Raw genomic sequence first — 20,000 nt, 5'->3', positions numbered from 1 at the left:
GGAAGGTTGGTTCTGTTGGGAAGGAAGGTTGGTTCTGTTGGGAAGGAAGGTTGGTTCTGTTGTGAAGGAAGGTTGGTTCTGTTGTTGTGAAAGAAGGTTGGTTCTGTTGTGAAGGAAGGTTGATTCTGTTGTTGTGAAGGAAGGTTGGTTCTGTTGTGAAGGAAGGTTGGTTCTGTTGTGAAGGAAGGTTGATTCTGTTGTGAAGGAAGGTTGATTCTGTTGTGAAGGAAGGTTGATTTTGTTGTGAAGGAAGGTTGGTTCTGTTGTGAAGGAAGGTTGGTTCTGTTGTGAAGGAAGGTTGGTTCTGTTGTGAAGGAAGGTTGGTTCTGTTGTGAAGGAAGGTTGGTTCTGTTGTGAAGGAAGGTTGGTTCTGTTGGGAAGGAAGGTTGGTTCTGTTGTGAAGGAAGGTTGGTTCTGTTGTTGTGAAGGAAGTATGGTTCTGTTGTGAAGGAAGGTTGATTCTGTTGTTGTGAAGGAAGGTTGGTTCTGTTGTTGTGAAGGAAGGTTGGTTCTGTTGTGAAGGAAGGTTGGTTCTGTTGTGAAGGAAGGTTGGTTCTGTTGTGAAGGAAGGTTGGTTCTGTTGTGAAGGAAGGTTGGTTCTGTTGTGAAGGAAGGTTGGTTCTGTTGTGAAGGAAGGTTGGTTCTGTTGTTGTGAAGGAAGGTTGGTTCTGTTGTTGTGAAGGAAGGTTGGTTCTGTTGTGAAGGAAGGTTGGTTCTGTTGTGAAGGAAGGTTGGTTCTGTTGTGAAGGAAGGTTGGTTCTGTTGTGAAGGAAGGTTGGTTCTGTTGTGAAGGAAGGTTGGTTCTGTTGTGAAGGAAGGTTGGTTCTGTTGTTGTGAAGGAAGGTTGGTTCTGTTGTTGTGAAGGAAGGTTGGTTCTGTTGTTGTGAAGGAAGGTTGGTTCTGTTGTTGTGAAGGAAGGTTGGTTCTGTTGTTGTGAAGGAAGGTTGGTTCTGTTGTGAAGGAAGGTTGGTTCTGTTGTTGTGAAGGAAGGTTGGTTCTGTTGTTGTGAAGGAAGGTTGGTTCTGTTGTTGTGAAGGAAGGTTGGTTCTGTTGTGAAGGAAGGTTGGTTCTGTTGTGAAGGAAGGTTGGTTCTGTTGTGAAGGAAGGTTGGTTCTGTTGTGAAGGAAGGTTGGTTCTGTTGTGAAGGAAGGTTGGTTCTGTTGTGAAGGAAGGTTGGTTCTGTTGTTGTGAAGGAAGGTTGGTTCTGTTGTGAAGGAAGGTTGGTTCTGTTGTTGTGAAGGAAGGTTGGTTCTGTTGTGAAGGAAGGTTGGTTCTGTTGTGAAGGAAGGTTGGTTCTGTTGTGAAGGAAGGTTGGTTCTGTTGTGAAGGAAGGTTGGTTCTGTTGTGAAGGAAGGTTGGTTCTGTTGTGAAGGAAGGTTGGTTCTGTTGTGAAGGAAGGTTCGTTTTGTTGTTGTGAAGGAAGGTTGGTTCTGTTGTGAAGGGAGGTTGGTTCTGTTGTGAAGGAAGGTTTGTTTTGCTGTTGTGAAGGAAGGTTGGTTTTGTTGTGAAGGAAGGTTGGTTTTGCTGTTGTGAAGGAAGGTTAGTTTTGTTGTTGTGAAGGAAGGTTCGTTTTGTTGTTGTGAAGGAAGGAAGGTTTGTTTTGTTGTGAAGGAAGGTTCATTTTGTTGTTGTGAAGGAAGGTTCGTTTTGTTGTTGTGAAGGAAGGAAGGTTCATTTTGTTGTTGTGAAGGAAGGTTAATTTTGTTGTTGTGAAGGAAGGTTAGTTTTGTTGTTGTGAAGGAAGGTTTGTTTTGTTGTTGTGAAGGATTGGTTCTGTTGTGAAGGAAGGTTAGTTTTGTTGTTTTGAAGGAAGGTTTGTTTTGTTGTGAAGGAAGGAAGGAAGGTTAGTTCTGTTGTGAAGGAAGGTTTGTTTTGTTGTTGTGAAGGATTGGTTTTGTTGTTCTGCCTCAACAACTTTTTCTCTGAACTTTTCCAAACGGACATTTTGACCACTTTCACAACATTTTACCCAAAGTCTTGGAGGGTATACAATCATAGTCTGCTTCTCTGCTATTCAATATCTTCCAATCCTCTCTCTCTAACAGGAAGTACCTGTCCTGCGTTGGTTACCCAGAATGCAAGTGTTCCGTGTGGTTTCCGGACACGGTGTTAGAGGTCAACAGAGACGAGTCTGTCTGTCCCACCTGTCAGCCCCGCCCCGTTCACATGTAGGTATATGTCTGTCTGTCTGTCTGTCTGTCTGTCTGTCTGTCTGTCTGTCTGTCTGTTATACCTGTCTGTCTGTTATACCTGTCTGTCTGTTATACCTGTCAGCCCCGCCCGTTCACATGTAGGTATCTGTCTGTCTGTCTGTCTGTCTGTCTGTCTGTCTGTCTGTCTGTCTGTCTGTCTGTCTGTCTGTCTGCCTGTTATACCTGTCTGTCTGCCTGTTATACCTGTCTGTCTGCCTGTTATACCTGTCTGTCTGTTATACCTGTCTGTCTGTCTGTCTGTCTGTCTGTCTGTCTGTCTGCCTGTTATACCTGTCTGTCTGCCTGTCTGTCTGTTATACCTGTCTGTCTGTCTGTTATACCTGTCTGTCTGTCTGTTATACCTGTCTGTCTGTCTGCCTGTCTGTCTGTTATACCTGTCTGTCTGCCTGTCTGTCTGTTATACCTGTCTGTCTGTCTGTTATACCTGTCTGTCTGTCTGTTATACCTGTCTGTCTGTCTGTTATACCTGTCTGTCTGCCTGTTATACCTGTCTGTCTGCCTTTCTGTCTGTTATACCTGTCTGTCTGCCTGTTATACCTGTCTGTCTGTTATACCTGTCTGTCTGTCTGTTATACCTGTCTGTCTGTCTGTTATACCTGTCTGTCTGTCTGTCTGTCTGTCTGTTATACCTGTCTGTCTGTTACACCTGTCTGTCTGTCTGTCTGTCTGTCTGTCTGTCTGTCTGTCTGTCTGTTACACCTGTCTGTCTGTTACACCTGTCTGTCTGTTATACCTGTCTGTCTGTTATACCTGTCTGTCTGTTATACGTGTCTGTCTGTTATACCTGTCTGTCTGCCCGCCCTGATGGTAGTGGAGACGGTGATATAAACCAGCCACATCAAAGAGACCTGATGGAGACATCAGTACAGATATATGTCCTTGATAGCAAACTGTGAGTTTTGAAGCCAATCTGAGGAATCTGTCCAGTTTCAGAGTCCCTGATGACCGTCTGTTACAGATGGTTCATTTAACCCATTCTAACATTCAGGGCCGTCTGTTACAGATGGTTCATTTAATCCATTCTAACGTTCAGGGCCGTCTGTTACAGATGGTTCATTTAATCCATTCTAACGTTCAGGGCCGTCTGTTACAGATGGTTCATTTAACCCATTCTAACATTCAGGGCCGTCTGTTACAGATGGTTAATTTAATCCATTCTAACATTCAGGGCCGTCTGTTACAGATGGTTCATTTAGTGCTGTCCCACATTCTCCAGTGATAAGGGGGATGGGTGGTCATAGTGCTGTCACACATTCTCCAGTGATAAGGGGGATGGGTGGTCATAGTGCTGTCACACATTCTCCAGTGATAAGGGGGATGGGTGGTCATAGTGCTGTCACACATTCTCCAGTGATAAGGGGGATGGGTGGTCATAGTGCTGTCACACATTCTCCAGTGATAAGGGGGTGGGTGGTCATAGTGCTGTCCCACATTCTCCAGTGATAAGGGGGTGGGTGGTCATAGTGCTGTCACACATTCTCCAGTGATAAGGGGGATGGGTGGTCATAGTGCTGTCACACATTCTCCAGTGATAAGGGGGTGGGTGGTCATAGTGCTGTCACACATTCTCCAGTGATAAGGGGGATGGGTGGTCATAGTGCTGTCACACATTCTCCAGTGATAAGGGGGTGGGTGGTCATAGTGCTGTCCCACATTCTCCAGTGATAAGGGGGTGGGTGGTCATAGTGCTGTCCCACATTCTCCAGTGATAAGGGGTGGATGGTCATAGTGCTGTCCCACATTCTCCAGTGATAAGGGGGATGGGTGGTCATAGTGCTGTCCCACATTCTCCAGTGATAAGGGGGATGGGTGGTCATAGTGCTGTCCCACATTCTCCAGTGATAAGGGGGTGGGTGGTCATAGTGCTGTCCCACATTCTCCAGTGATAAGGGGGTTGGGTGGTCATAGTGCTGTCCCACATTCTCCAGTGATAAGGGGGTGGGTGGTCATAGTGCTGTCCCACATTCTCCAGTGATAAGGGGGTGGGTGGTCATAGTGCTGTCCCACATTCTCCAGTGATAAGGGGGGTGGGTGGTCATAGTGCTGTCCCACATTCTCCAGTGATAAGGGGGGTGGGTGGTCATAGTGCTGTCCCACATTCTCCAGTGATAAGGGGGGGTGGGTGGTCATAGTGCTGTCCCACATTCTCCAGTGATAAGGGGGGTGGGTGGTCATAGTGCTGTCCCACATTCTCCAGTGATAAGGGGGGTGGGTGGTCATAGTGCTGTCCCACATTCTCCAGTGATAAGGGGGTGGGTGGTCATAGTGCTGTCCCACATTCTCCAGTGATAAGGGGGGTGGGTGGTCATAGTGCTGTCCCACATTCTCCAGTGATAAGGGGGGGTGGGTGGTCATAGTGCTGTCCCACATTCTCCAGTGATAAGGGGGGGGTGGGTGGTCATAGTGCTGTCACACATTCTCCAGTGATAAGGGGGTGGGTGGTCATAGTGCTGTCACACATTCTCCAGTGATAAGGGGGGGTGGGTGGTCATAGTGCTATCACACATTCTCCAGTGATAAGGGGGGTGGGTGGTCATAGTGCTGTCCCACATTCTCCAGTGATAAGGGGGGGTGGGTGGTCATAGTGCTGTCCCACATTCTCCAGTGATAAGGGGGGGTGGGTGGTCATAGTGCTGTCCCACATTCTCCAGTGATAAGGGGGGTGGGTGGTCATAGTGCTGTCCCACATTCTCCAGTGATAAGGGGGTGGGTGGTCATAGTGCTGTCCCACATTCTCCAGTGATAAGGGGGGGTGGGTGGTCATAGTGCTGTCCCACATTCTCCAGTGATAAGGGGGTGGGTGGTCATAGTGCTGTCCCACATTCTCCAGTGATAAGGGGGGGTGGGTGGTCATAGTGCTGTCCCACATTCTCCAGTGATAAGGGGGGGTGGGTGGTCATAGTGCTGTCACACATTCTCCAGTGATAAGGGGGTGGGTGGTCATAGTGCTGTCCCACATTCTCCAGTGATAAGGGGGTGGGTGGTCATAGTGCTGTCCCACATTCTCCAGTGATAAGGGGGGGTGGGTGGTCATAGTGCTGTCACACATTCTCCAGTGATAAGGGGGTGGGTGGTCATAGTGCTGTCCCACATTCTCCAGTGATAAGGGGGTGGGTGGTCATAGTGCTGTCCCACATTCTCCAGTGATAAGGGGGTGGGTGGTCATAGTGCTGTCCCACATTCTCCAGTGATAAGGGGGTGGGTGGTCATAGTGCTGTCCCACATTCTCCAGTGATAAGGGGGTGGGTGGTCATAGTGCTGTCCCACATTCTCCAGTGATAAGGGGGGGTGGGTGGTCATAGTGCTGTCCCACATTCTCCAGTGATAAGGGGGGTGGGTGGTCATAGTGCTGTCCCACATTCTCCAGTGATAAGGGGGGTGGGTGGTCATAGTGCTGTCCCACATTCTCCAGTGATAAGGGGGGTGGGTGGTCATAGTGCTGTCCCACATTCTCCAGTGATAAGGGGGGTGGGTGGTCATAGTGCTGTCCCACATTCTCCAGTGATAAGGGGGTTGGGTGGTCATAGTGCTGTCCCACATTCTCCAGTGATAAGGGGGGTGGGTGGTCATAGTGCTGTCACACATTCTCCAGTGATAAGGGGGGTGGGTGGTCATAGTGCTGTCACACATTCTCCAGTGATAAGGGGGGTGGGTGGTCATAGTGCTGTCACACATTCTCCAGTGATAAGGGGGTGGGTGGTCATAGTGCTGTCCCACATTCTCCAGTGATAAGGGGGTGGGTGGTCATAGTGCTGTCCCACATTCTCCAGTGATAAGGGGGTGGGTGGTCAGTGATTCTCCAGTGATAAGGGGGTGGGTGGTCATAGTGCTGTCCCACATTCTCCAGTGATAAGGGGGTGGGTGGTCATAGTGCTGTCCCACATTCTCCAGTGATAAGGGGGTGGGTGGTCATAGTGCTGTCCCACATTCTCCAGTGATAAGGGGGTGGGTGGTCATAGTGCTGTCCCACATTCTCCAGTGATAAGGGGGGTGGTCATAGTGCTGTCACACATTCTCCAGTGATAAGGGGGTGGGTGGTCATAGTGCTGTCACACATTCTCCAGTGATAAGGGGGTGGGTGGTCATAGTGCTGTCACACATTCTCCAGTGATAAGGGGGGGTGGGTGGTCATAGTGCTGTCCCACATTCTCCAGTGATAAGGGGGTGGGTGGTCATAGTGCTGTCCCACATTCTCCAGTGATAAGGGGGTGGGTGGTCATAGTGCTGTCACACATTCTCCAGTGATAAGGGGGTGGGTGGTCATAGTGCTGTCCCACATTCTCCAGTGATAAGGGGGTGGGTGGTCATAGTGCTGTCCCACATTCTCCAGTGATAAGGGGGTGGGTGGTCATAGTGCTGTCCCACATTCTCCAGTGATAAGGGGGTGGGTGGTCATAGTGCTGTCCCACATTCTCCAGTGATAAGGGGGGTGGGTGGTCATAGTGCTGTCCCACATTCTCCAGTGATAAGGGGGTGGGTGGTCATAGTGCTGTCCCACATTCTCCAGTGATAAGGGGGTGGGTGGTCATAGTGCTGTCCCACATTCTCCAGTGATAAGGGGGTGGGTGGTCATAGTGCTGTCCCACATTCTCCAGTGATAAGGGGGTGGGTGGTCATAGTGCTGTCCCACATTCTCCAGTGATAAGGGGGTGGGTGGTCATAGTGCTGTCCCACATTCTCCAGTGATAAGGGGGTGGGTGGTCATAGTGCTGTCCCACATTCTCCAGTGATAAGGGGGTGGGTGGTCATAGTGCTGTCCCACATTCTCCAGTGATAAGGGGGTGGGTGGTCATAGTGCTGTCCCACATTCTCCAGTGATAAGGGGGTGGGTGGTCATAGTGCTGTCCCACATTCTCCAGTGATAAGGGGGTGGGTGGTCATAGTGCTGTCCCACATTCTCCAGTGATAAGGGGGTGGGTGGTCATAGTGCTGTCCCACATTCTCCAGTGATAAGGGGGGTGGGTGGTCATAGTGCTGTCCCACATTCTCCAGTGATAAGGGGGGTGGGTGGTCATAGTGCTGTCCCACATTCTCCAGTGCTAATGCCAGATTCATGGACTGGGACAGACTACTGTCTCCTCTGATATTTAATAACCTATCAATGGACTGGGACAGACTACTGTCTCCTCTGATATTTAATAACCTATCAATGGACTAGGACAGACTACTGTCTCCTCTGATATTTAATAACCTATCAATGGACTGGGACAGACTACTGTCTCCTCTGATATTTAATAACCTATCAATGGACTGGGACAGACTACTGTCTCCTCTGATATTTAATAACCTATCAATGGACTGGGACAGACTACTGTCTCCTCTGATATTTACTAACCTATCAATGGACTGGGACAGACTACTGTCTCCTCTGATATTTAATAAACTATCAATGGACTGGGACAGACTACTGTCTCCTCTGATATTTAATAACCTATAGATGAACTGGGACAGACTACTGTCTCCTCTGATATTTAATAACCTATCAATGGACTGGGACAGACTACTGTCTCCTCTGATATTTAATAATCTATCAATGGACTGGGACAGACTACTGTCTCCTCTGATATTTAATAACCTATCAATGGACTGGGACAGACTACTGTCTCCTCTGATATTTAATAACCTATAGATGGACTGGGACAGACTACTGTCTCCTCTGATATTTAATAACCTATCAATGGACTGGGACAGACTACTGTCTCCTCTGATATTTAATAACCTATCAATGGACTGGGACAGACTACTGTCTCCTCTGATATTTAATAACCTATAGATGGACTGGGACAGACTACTGTCTCCTCTGATATTTAATAACCTATAGATGGACTGGGACAGACTACTGTCTCCTCTGATATTTAATAACCTATCAATGGACTGGGACAGACTACTGTCTCCTCTGATATTTAATAACCTATCAATGGACTGGGACAGACTACTGTCTCCTCTGATATTTAATAACCTATCAATGGACTGGGACAGACTACTGTCTCCTCTGATATTTAATAACCTATCAATGGACTGGGACAGACTACTGTCTCCTCTGATATTTAATAACCTATCAATGGACTGGGACAGACTACTGTCTCCTCTGATATTTAATAACCTATCAATGGACTGGGACAGACTACTGTCTCCTCTGATATTTAATAACCTATAGATGGACTGGGACAGACTACTGTCTCCTCTGATATTTAATAACCTATCAATGGACTGGGACAGACTACTGTCTCCTCTGATATTTAATAACCTATCAATGGACTGGGACAGACTACTGTCTCCTCTGATATTTAATAACCTATAGATGGACTGCCCCCCTGGGTGTAATAAAGACTACTCTACATGACTCCTCCTGTCTCTTCATCCTCTGATATTTAATAACCTATAGATGGACTGCCCCCTGGGTGTAATAAAGACTACTCTACATGACTCCTCCTGTCTCTTCCTCTGATATTTAATAACCTATAGATGGACTGCCCCCCTGGGTGTAATAAAGACTACTCTACATGACTCCTCCTGTCTCTTCCTCTGATATGTAATAACCTATAGATGGACTGCCCCCCTGGGTGTAATAAAGACTACTCTACATGACTCCTCCTGTCTCTTCCTCTGATATGTAATAACCTATAGATGGACTGCCCCCCTGGGTGTAATAAAGACTACTCTACATGACTCCTCCTGTCTCTTCCTCTGATATTTAATAACCTATAGATGGACTGCCCCCCTGGGTGTAATAAAGACCACTCTACATTACTCCTCCTGTCTCTTCTTCCTCTGATATGTAATAACCTAGATGGACTGCCCCCCCTGGGTGTAATAAAGACTACTCTACATGACTCCTCCTGTCTCTTCTTCCTCTGATATGTAATAACCTATAGATGGACCGCCCCCCCTGGGTGTAATAAAGACCACTCTACATGACTCCTCCTGTCTCTTCTTCTGCAGGTTAAAGTTGAAGTTCCGACGAGGCAGCCTCCCTCCCATGATGCCGCTGGAGTTTGTGGGCTGCATCGGAGGGTGTGACGAGACACTGAGGGAGGTACTCAACCTCAAATACCTCAGAATGGGTGGAGGGGGCGTGGCGGGAGGAGTAGGAGGAAGAGGGGGAGCTGGGGGAGGAAGAGGAGTAGGAGCAGCTGGGGGAGGAAGAGGAGGAGCTGGGGGAGGAAGAGGAGTAGGAGGAAGAGGGGGAGCTGGGGGAGGAAGAGGAGTAGGAGCAGCTGGGGGAGGAAGAGGAGGAGAAGGAAGGGGAGACACTGCAACCAATCAGCCGAGACCTCGCCCAGCCCCCAGACCGGACCCCCTGTCTCCCCAAACCCCCAACCCCCCCTCCTCGTCCTGGCCCACCCCACCCTCGCCTTGACCCCCAGGCCCCACCCCCTGACCCCAGAGGTGGTGACGTCACAGTGTGTAACTGTGGGTCGGAGGCGGTCCTCCTCACCGTGAGGAAAGACGGTCCTAACCAGGGCAGACGGTTCTATAAGTGTTCCTCAGGAGGCTGTAACTTCTTCCTGTGGAACGACCAGCCCGACACTAACGTTTACCCTCCAGGCCCCCAGGGGGCGCCACGCAGCAGGCCACACCAGCCCCCCAGGACCTCCGTGGGGGAGGTGGTTTGTAACTGCAGTGAGCCAGCGGTTCAGAAGACAGTGCAGAAGGAAGGACCTAATAGAGGAAGAGTGTTCCATACCTGTGGGAAGCCCAGAGATCAACAGTGTGGATTCTTCCTCTGGGCTGACGAGAACATCCCACCACCAGGTAACACACACACACTGTAACACACACACTGTAACACACACACACTGTAACACACACACACACTATAACACACACACACACACTGTAACACACACACACTGTAACACACACACACTAAAACACACACACACACACACACACACACACTATAACACACACACACACTCAAACACACACACACACACACACTATAACACACACTCAAACACACACACACACACACACACACACACACACACACACACACACACACACACACACACACACACACACACACACTATAACACACACACACACTGTAACACACACACTGTAACACACACACACTGTAACACACACACACACTATAACACACACACACACACACTATAACATACGCTGTAACACACACACACACTGTAACACACACACACTATAACACACACACACACACACACACACACACACACTATAACACACACACACACACTATAACACACACACACACACACACACTATAACACACACTGTAACACACACACACAACACACACACACACACACACACACACACACACACACACACACACACACACACACACACACACACACACACACACAACACACACACTGTAACACACACACTGTAACACACACACACACTATACACACACACACACACACACACACACACACACACACACACACTGTAACACACACATGCAGACACATACACCCACCCCCATTGCTAACTCTCTGTCTGTGTCTCTACCAGGTTCAGGTTCTGGAGGGGGAGACTGGGGGAAGAGGGGAGGAGACTGGGGAGGAAGAGCCCCCCCCACCACCAAACCCCCCGCTACCAGGAAGCCCCGTACCTGTGGCATCTGTCACATGCCTGGACACACACGTGTCACCTGCCCTCAGCGCTGACCTTTAACCCCTGATCCCACTGCTGCCATAGAGATGCTCTGACCCCCGTGTGACCTTGTCCCCGACCTCTGAACTCCGATGTGATCAGGAAGCTCAGCGGTTGATGTTTTTGATACAAACACAGAGCTACTAGAATCAGTTTACCTTCAACTCGCCCCTTAACCCTAAACATCCCAGACGGACCAGAGGTCAGCTTCTAGAGGTGTTAAACCAGGGTTCATTTGGGACAGGAGTGGAGTGGGACTGGGTTCATTCTGCCTGCCTCTAGAGGTGTTAAACCAGGGTTCATTCTGTCTCACCTCTGACAGAGAAACTGCATTTATATGACATGGAGAATAGATCAATATTTTACAGAGAAATAAAAGAATGGATTTGATTGGTAATTTGTCCCCAATATGTAACATTGGCGTAAAGAATAGGATTGTAAATCCAAGTACCAGCTGGGAGGAGACAGACTGGAGAAAGGGAGATTAATACTGGTATTTTTGAATGTTTATATAAAATCACTGATCCCAGCAATCTGGTGTCCTGTATTCTGTCTGATGAGTGCCTCTAAAAGATCTCCCTTGTGTTGATTAATATTTACTAAGTTACAGTAGGAAGGACTTGTGTAAAAACGAATTAAATGGAATGGAAACGGGTGTTTTTTATTGATTAGATCATAGCAGAGAGAGGAACAGGAGAAACTAGAATATCTTTGATCTTGACCACTTCATTATTGATTGATTGACGGGGCGCACCTCACCGGAAGGGGGCTGTTCCGTTCTCAGGCCGCCAGGGTGTTTCCGGTCCCAGCAGTTGTTCTGTCAAATGTTGATCATTTTAGCTGAACCCTTTTCCTAAACCTGCTGCGAAAAGTCTAATATCCACTAGTTACCACACCCACAAAGTAAAGTTACCACTGACACATAGTTGGCTATAATCGCAAAAATGTATGAAAACAAAAATAAGCCTTAATTTAATAATCTTAGGCGTAAAATTCCCAGTGTGAGTAAGGTTTAAAATCCCATTTAAGAAGATAAAAGAGCTGTTTCTGACTTTGTGGCTGTGGTAACCAGTGTCTCCGCTCCGCCTGACAAACCAAACACCAACAGAGACTCGGCAGCGACGGACGGACGGTTTCCCGAAGCACAAATGGCTGCCACCGGAGTCCTTCCGTTTATCCGGGGGGTAGACCTATCTGGAAACGACTTCAAAGTAAGACAACAACAACAATAAACACGGTTATATTTGACCTTTCCGGACCATTATTCGTGACAGATAAACGACAGGCAGTTAGTTAGCAGCCTGGTAGCTAACGACGTGCTAACCATAACAGGAACACAACCAGGGCGTTAGCCAGCTGTGTGACTGTAGCTAACTAGCTGTGTGACTGTAGCTAACTAGCTGTGTGACTGTAGCTAACTAGCTGTGGGACTGTAGCTAACCAGCTGTGTGACTGTAGCTGACTAGCTAACTAGCTGTGTGACTGTAGCTGACTAGCTAACTAGCTGTGGGACTGTAGATAACTAGCTGTGTGACTGTAGCTAACTAGCTGTGGGACTGTAGATAACTAGCTGTGTGACTGTAGATAACTAGCTGTGTGGCTGTAGATAACTAGCTGTGTGACTGGTCGGACTGTAGCTAACTAGCTGTGGGACTGTAGCTAACTAGCTGTGGGACTGTAGCTAACTAGCTGTGTGGCTGTAGCTGACTAGCTAACTAGCTGTGTGACTGTAGCTAACTAGCTGTGACTGTAGCTAACTAGCTGTGTGACTGTAGCTAACTAGCTGTGTGACTGTAGCTGACTAGCTAACTAGCTGTGTGACTGGTCAGACTGTAGCTAACTAGCTGTGGGACTGTAGCTAACTAGCTGTGGGACTGTAGCTGACTAGCTAACTAGCTGTGTGACTGGTCAGACTGTAGCTAACTAGCTGTGGGACTGTAGCTAACTAGCTGTGGGACTGTAGCTAACTAGCTGTGGGATTGTAGATAACTAGCTGTGGGATTGTAGATAACTAGCTGTGGGATTGTAGATAACTAGCTTTGGGACTGTAGATAACTAGCTGTGTGACTGTAGCTAACTAGCTGTGTGACTGTAGCTAACTAGCTGTGTGACTGTAGCTAACTAGCTGTGGGACTGTAGCTAACTAGCTGTGTGACTGTAGCTGACTAGCTAACTAGCTGTGTGACTGTAGCTAACTAGCTGTGTGACTGTAGCTAACTAGCTGTGTGACTGTAGCTGACTAGCTAACTAGCTGTGTGACTGTAGCTGACTAGCTAACTAGCTGTGTGACTGGTCAGACTGTAGCTAACTAGCTGTGGGACTGTAGCTAACTAGCTGTGTGACTCTAGCTAACTAGCTAACCAGCTGTGTGACTAGCTAACTAGCTGTGTGACTGTAGCTGACTAGCTAACTAGCTGTGTGACTGTAGCTAACTAGCTGTGTGACTGTAGCTGACTAGCTAACTAGCTGTGTGACTGTAGCTGACTAGCTAACTAGCTGTGTGACTGGTCAGACTGTAGCTAACTAGCTGTGGGACTGTAGCTGACTAGCTAACTAGCTGTGTGACTGGTCAGACTGTAGCTAACTAGCTGTGGGACTGTAGCTAACTAGCTGTGGGACTGTAGCTAACTAGCTGTGGGACTGTAGCTAACTAGCTGTGGGATTGTAGATAACTAGCTGTGGGATTGTAGCTAACTAGCTTTGGGACTGTAGCTAACTAGCTGTGGGACTGGTCGGACTGTAGCTAACTAGCTGTGGGACTGTAGCTAACTAGCTGTGTGACTGGTCGGACTGTAGCTAACCAGCTGTGTGACTGTAGCTAACCAGCTGTGTGACTGTAGCTAACCAGCTGTGTGACTGTAGCTAACTAGCTGTGGGACTGTAGCTAACTATCTGTGGGACTGTAGCTAACTAGCTGTGGGACTGGTCGGACTGTAGCTAACTAGCTGTGGGACTGTAGCTAACTAGCTGTGTGACTGGTCGGACTGTAGCTAACTAGCTGTGGGACTGTAGCTAACTAGCTGTGGGACTGTAGCTAACTAGCTAACTAGCTGTGTGACTGTAGCTAACTAGCTGTGTGACTGTAGCTAACTAGCTGTGTGACTGTAGCTAACTAGCTGTGTGACTGTAGCTAACTAGCTGTGGGACTGTAGCTAACTAGCTGTGGGACTGTAGCTAACTAGCTGTGGGACTGTAGCTAACTAGCTGTGGGACTGTAGCTAACTAGCTGTGTGACTGTAGCTAACTAGCTGTGTGACTGTAGCTAACTAGCTGTGTGACTGTAGCTAACTAGCTGTGTGAAGCAGATACTGCTTATTATTTATGCATCTGTCCCTTTAGATGTTTAAGTCACCACGGTCAGACAACACAGCTGAGAAGTATTTCTGCTTGTCGAGTTTAGCCCCTCCCACCTCCCATGTGTCACCCAGGGGGAAGATGACATCACCAGGCTCCGAGCATGTGTTGTGATGTCATGCTATTCAAACGTCTTCACTCATGTTATTCTTGGCTTTTCTCTCTCTCTATTTCCACAAACAACACGTCATGATTTTCTGCTGATAATCGGGGCGGCAGATAGCCTAGAGCTGGCCAGAGCGTTGGCCCGGTAACCGAAAGGTCACTGGTTTATATCCCCGGAGCCGACGAGGTTAAAAACAATTATGTCGACATGCCCTTGAGCAAGGTACTTGACCCTAATTGTCAAGTTACTGTGGATAAAGAGCGTCTGCTCCATGACAAAATAATACTGTGATGTAGTTGGGTCTCTTAAGTTGCCAGACGTAGTGGTTCTGCTGACTCTTTAGGGTTTAGTCTGTTAACCTGACCAGACTTGGTGGTTCTGCTGACTCTTTAGGGTTTAGTCTGTTAACCTGACCAGACTTGGTGGTTCTGCTGACTCTTTAGGGTTTAGTCTGTTAACCTGACCAGACTTGGTGGTTCTGCTGACTCTTTAGGGTTTAGTCTGTTAACCTGACCAGACTTAGTGGTTCTGCTGACTCTTTAGGGTTTAGTCTGTTAACCTGACATAGACCTAGTGTTGAGTCCCAGTCTGTTGTTAACCTGACATAGACCTAGTGTTGAGTCCCAGTCTGTTGTTAACCTGACATAGACCTAGTGTTGAGTCCCAGTCTGTTGTTAACCTGACATAGACCTAGTGTTGAGTCCCAGTCTGTTGTTAACCTGACATAGACCTAGTGTTGAGTCCCAGTCTGTTGTTAACCTGACATAGACCTAGTGTTGAGTCCCAGTCTGTTGTTAACCTGACATAGACCTAGTGTTGAGTCCCAGTCTGTTGTTAACCTGACATAGACCTAGTGTTGAGTCCCAGTCTGTTGTTAACCTGACATAGACCTAGTGTTGAGTCCCAGTCTGTTGTTAACCTGACAGCTATAACCAGTGGTCCTTCTGTAGCTCAGTTGGTAGAGCATGGCACTTGTAACGCCAGGGTAGTGGGTTCGATCCCGGGACCACCCATACGTAGAATGTATGCACACATGACTGTAAGTCGCTTTGGATAAAAGCGTCTGCTAAATGGCATATATTATTATTATTATTATTATAAAATCGGCCTCATGGGCACCTGAGGGGCTTTTATCCTTATGTGTGTGCAGTCCACTGCACCAATGACATTGGGGAAACCTGTCACACAAAGTAATGAGTATCCTACTATGTGTTAACAGTTGTCCTGTAATTTGTAGATCCTCTTACCTGCAATCCTATAGAACTCCTCTTTGATGTCACAGAGTCTTCTGTGGCCAGGGAAGGAGATGAAGACATCTTTGATAGCCAGACACACACTCCTTATTGTGCGGCAAATTGTGGCCTTGTTCAGCTGTTCTGCATCCCCACTGAGTACAGGAAGGCTCCACTAGCAAAAAGCGCAAGGCCACACAAACCATTTGCTCCACACTCAGTGCATGGCTCCGTGCAGTGCGGTGCTTAATCCTGGGACCCAGTAGTCTGCATAGATACCTGATGCCATCTGTAGGTCGTCAGGGAAGGCCAGTGGGTCCAACCGGTCCCTGAAGACCCTTTCTCGCCTGAAGGCTCTCCTCAGCACAAGTGCTTCTTCATCCACCACATCTCGCACGAATGGGCATGCCATTGTCAGAGCAGAAAGGAACACACAATTTTGGGCCTTCATATAGGCTAGTGGCCACACCTGGTGCTGGGGGGGGTGGGCAAAAGAGGGCGATGCCTTATAACGATGACTTGGTTGTACTGATTGCTGGGAAAATAAAAAAACCTTAGAAAGATGCCACCGTCCTGTGTGCTCACAATAAGAGCTCATATGTCATGGCTCACTTGACTTTATGAGAATATACCTCATTTTTATTTTGAGCTGTGTCATCTTCTTGGAGCTGGGGAGGAAATACAAATAATGATTAATACATTTGTGTTACAGTTAGCATACAGTGTACATTGAAGGCATATCTCACCTCCCTCTCAAGTTTTTTTATTTCAAGGTCCAGTTTCCTAATTGTCCTCTTTTTTATTTCGGACTCCAGTGCAAGATTTTCCATGTTTTTCTTCTTGTACTGAATGTCTATGTCTGCCAGTTCTATTTGGCGCCGGAGGTGGTTGCCATACAACTTTCTGATAGCTTGTGAGCTCTGAGAACACAATACAATTAGCGCAGCTGGAATTTGGCAGGATGTGGTGTCCTTTTATTAATACGCACTATGTTGCCAGGCTGGTTTTCCCACTGTATAGCATCTGGGTCCTGTAAAAGAAATTAGATTTTTTGATTTTGATGAGGACTCCTCACCATTGTAGAGTAAATAGTACTTTCACAGTCTTACCATGATACCTCATGCCTTCTGGAATCCAGAGAGATGGTCTCCTCCTCATCATCATCGTCTCCATCATGTGCTGTTGCTGCTGCACTGGGGCCTTCACCCTATCACATTTAATCGGATTCATATTGAAGCTAGTAGACAAGACATGCCAGGCCTACAGTATGGCTTTGATGGAGTACTCACTGGATCAGCATCGTCTGGTGCTTGTGCTGGTGGCTCTAACAGGAACACAGTGCTGCCAGACACTGCAAGGCAATAGGTAAACCAAAGTCAGACAGTCCAAATTGATTCAATATGAATGTGGTTGTATCCCATGTAGAGATGGAAGGACATACCTTGAATGAAGCGGGTGGCATCTTGGGAGGAACCTATGCTCGTCTCTTTCCCCCAGGGATCCCCTCTAAGACGGGCCTGCCTTTATTTAGCTCCAAGGCCATGTCCTCTGCTGGGGTAAGGTCAGCCTTTGGTGACCCACCACCCGTGCCTTGTCTGTGGGTATTCTTTTTCACTGCTAAAACAGTACAGACAATGTGTGAGCAGGCACCTTCTGGGTACAATATATGCTTGTGCTTTGTTAAATATTAGTCAGGGACCATACCATTCTGCAGAATGTTCTTGTATTTGATTTTGACCTGCTGCCATGTCCGTTTTGGCCCGTTCATGTTTAATCTACACACACACACATTTAATGGAGTCACACTGCAAAAAATTACTTGGTATTTTTGTCTTGTTTTCAGTAAAAATATATATTTTTTTAAACTTAAATAAAGATGTATTTTCTTGATTTGCTAAATGACCTAGCAAAATAAGTATAGTTTAGACAAAAAATATAAACTTTAAGTAAATGTGTGCTTAAAACAAGCAAATAAAAAATCTGTCAATATAATAAAAATTCTCTTGAAATAAGTTTACTTTTTCCATAAACACTTAATTTTAGAAAAGTTCTCGTTTCACTGGCAGATTTTTTGCTTATTTTCCTAGGTAATTTTGCTCAAGAAAATATTCAAGATGTTTTTTAGATATTTTTTTACTGAAAACAAGACAAAAATACTAAGTAAGAAAGACATTTTTGCAGTGCAGTGAGCAACCGACCTTGGGTCCTTTGAAAGGCGCTATATAAATTAAAGTGATTATTATTATTATAGCTCATCTATTTATTCAATTAAATTTTATTTATATAGCACTTTTCACAATTGTTTCATTCTGTCAAAGCAGCTTTACATTAATGAAAGCAGGAGAAACACAAAAACGGTGGACAACATAAGAAGCAGAGTACAACGGCTAAGATTAAACCGTACTGAGCGTAGTAACGTTAAATAATAATGTAAGGCTTTAATAATAATTTATCATAGCTTTATACAGTGTGATGGACTTACTTTACACAATTTCACTCATATCTGCAGTGCATTTCAATTAAAAATTTAACCGTTTCATAATTACAGTACAACTGCGTTTTTGGAGATGTGAATTAAATATTTGAATTGTAATTGTGATGTTTCAGCGGAGCGGTGAGTGTGTAATTGTGCACTACTTACGCATTCAGGCGGTCTGCAATACTTTGCCACGCTTTTTCTCTTTGCTTTATCACTGTGGCGGTGTTGCCTTTCTTCTTAATTATATCTTTTACCTCCTCGTATGCCTCCATGAGGATTTGTGCTTCCGACGGGGAAAAGTACGCGGCTCTAGTTGCCATGGTAAATCAGTTAATCTGTGATCTGTGGCGGGGTCTATTTGAGTGAGCCGTGAGCGCGCACCTATCCAGGATTGGTTTCACCTGGCTTAATGAATCCGTGTCTGCTCATCCTGGCTTGGTCTTTGTGCAACCAATTAAGCCTGGACGCACATGTTTTGGCTTCATTGAGCTCAGCGTGGTCCTTCTGTAGCTCAGTTGGTAGAGCATGGCGCTTGTAACGCCAGGGTAGTGGGTTCAATCCCGGGACCACCCATACGTAGAATGTATGCACACATGACTGTAAGTCGCTTTGGATAAAAGCGTCAGCTAAATGGCATATATTATTATATATATATATATATTATTATTATTATTATTATATATTATTTATCCCGGATGTCTTAATTCTACTTTTGTGCAACAGGCCCCTAGTGTTGAGTCCCAGTCTGTTGTTAACCTGAGTGTTGACAATGACAGCAGTGGGGTTAGCAAGAGCACAAACACATCTGGGACAGGCTTGCACTGTAGTGTGTTGGCCCCTAACCCTGTCTGTGTTTCTCTCTTCCCCTCTCTTCCTCTCTCTTCCTTTTGCTCTCTTCCCTCTCTCTCTCTTCCTCTTCCCCTCTCTCTCTCTTCCTCTTCCCCTCTCTCTCTCTCTTCCCCTCTCTCTCTCTCTTCCCCTCTCTCGCTCTCTTCCCCTCTCTCGCTCTCTTCCCCTCTCTCGCTCTTCGTCCCCCCTCGCTCTTCGTCCCCCCTCTCTCTCTCTCTTCCTCCCCCGCCCCCAGGGAGGTTACTTCCCTGAGCATGTGAAGTCTATGAGCAGTCTGAGATGGCTGAAACTCAACAGGACCGGCCTGTGTTATCTGCCAGAGGAGGTGGCTGCACTGCAGAAACTGGTGAGTACAGACTGTGTGTAGAGCCGACCCCATTTAGTCCACTACAGGAACTGGTGAGTTCAGACTGTGATGTGTAGAGCCGACCCCATTTAGTCCACGACAGGAACTGGTGAGTTCAGACTGTGATGTGTAGAGCCGACCCCATTTAGTCCACTACAGGAACTGGTGAGTACAGACTGTGCTGTGTAGAGCCGACCCCATTTAGTCCACGACAGGAACTGGTGAGTACAGACTGATGTGTAGAGCCGACCCCATTTAGTCCACGACAGGAACTGGTGAGTACAGACTGTGATGTGTAGAGCCGACCCCATTAGATAGACTACCTGGCCCTGATTACACATGGAAGTAGACCTATAGACTACCTGATTACACATAGAAGTAGACCTATAGACTACCTGATTACACATAGAAGTAGACCTATAGACTACCTGATTACACATGGAAGTAGACCTATAGACTACCTGATTACACATGGAAGTAGACCTATAGACTACCTGATTACACATGGAAGTAGACCTATAGACTACCTGATTACACATGGAAGTAGACCTATAGACTACCTGATTACACATGGAAGTAGACCTATAGACTACCTGATTACACATAGAAGTAGACCTATAGACTACCTGATTACACATAGAAGTAGACCTATAGACTACCTGATTACACATGGAAGTAGACCTATAGACTACCTGATTACACATAGAAGTAGACCTATAGACTACCTGATTACACATAGAAGTAGACCTATAGACTACCTGATTACACATAG

General features: G+C 46.8%; 1 protein-coding gene, 2 long non-coding RNA genes and 1 pseudogene across 7 annotated transcripts in view; 2 read left to right on the top strand and 2 right to left on the bottom strand.

The window, feature by feature from the left end:
* The window catches only part of LOC127928999 (DNA topoisomerase 3-alpha-like), a 79,086-nt gene extending 67,698 nt beyond the window's left edge, over window positions 1-11,388 (top strand). The window contains 4 exon segments of the mRNA XM_052516643.1: window positions 2,046-2,168; window positions 9,156-9,573; window positions 9,575-9,968; window positions 10,722-11,388. Coding sequence (XP_052372603.1) covers window positions 2,046-2,168; window positions 9,156-9,573; window positions 9,575-9,968; window positions 10,722-10,876 — 1,090 coding nt within the window. The 3' untranslated portion in view covers window positions 10,877-11,388.
* Window positions 11,389-11,716: 328 nt separating this feature from the next.
* Window positions 11,717-20,000, top strand: part of LOC127928998 (protein flightless-1 homolog) — a 118,665-nt pseudogene continuing 110,381 nt past the window's right edge.
* On the bottom strand, window positions 15,782-18,513 carry LOC127929002 (uncharacterized). 3 transcript variants are annotated; one of them, XR_008133180.1, is made up of 7 exons: window positions 18,196-18,513; window positions 16,996-17,329; window positions 16,844-16,905; window positions 16,543-16,761; window positions 16,301-16,474; window positions 16,187-16,222; window positions 15,782-16,089 (listed from the first exon to the last, which is right to left on the bottom strand). It is a non-coding gene; the product is annotated as an uncharacterized LOC127929002 (long non-coding RNA). The 3 variants fall into 3 exon arrangements; XR_008133179.1 differs by lacking the exons at window positions 15,782-16,089; window positions 16,187-16,222; window positions 16,301-16,474 and having other exon boundaries at window positions 16,481-16,761; window positions 16,996-17,171; window positions 17,259-17,329; XR_008133178.1 differs by lacking the exons at window positions 15,782-16,089; window positions 16,187-16,222; window positions 16,301-16,474 and having other exon boundaries at window positions 16,481-16,761.
* LOC127929006 (uncharacterized) overlaps window positions 19,574-20,000 on the bottom strand; it is a 2,336-nt gene continuing 1,909 nt past the window's right edge. For all 3 annotated transcript variants that reach the window (XR_008133188.1, XR_008133190.1, XR_008133192.1), the window contains exon 3: window positions 19,574-20,000. This exon is cut by the window's right edge. This is a non-coding gene — a long non-coding RNA (uncharacterized LOC127929006).

This window comes from Oncorhynchus keta, unplaced genomic scaffold (genome assembly GCF_023373465.1).
Source record: "Oncorhynchus keta strain PuntledgeMale-10-30-2019 unplaced genomic scaffold, Oket_V2 Un_scaffold_5251_pilon_pilon, whole genome shotgun sequence".
Taxonomy (NCBI): Eukaryota; Metazoa; Chordata; class Actinopteri; order Salmoniformes; family Salmonidae; genus Oncorhynchus; species Oncorhynchus keta.
This window is presented reverse-complemented; position numbering and strand designations above follow the sequence as displayed.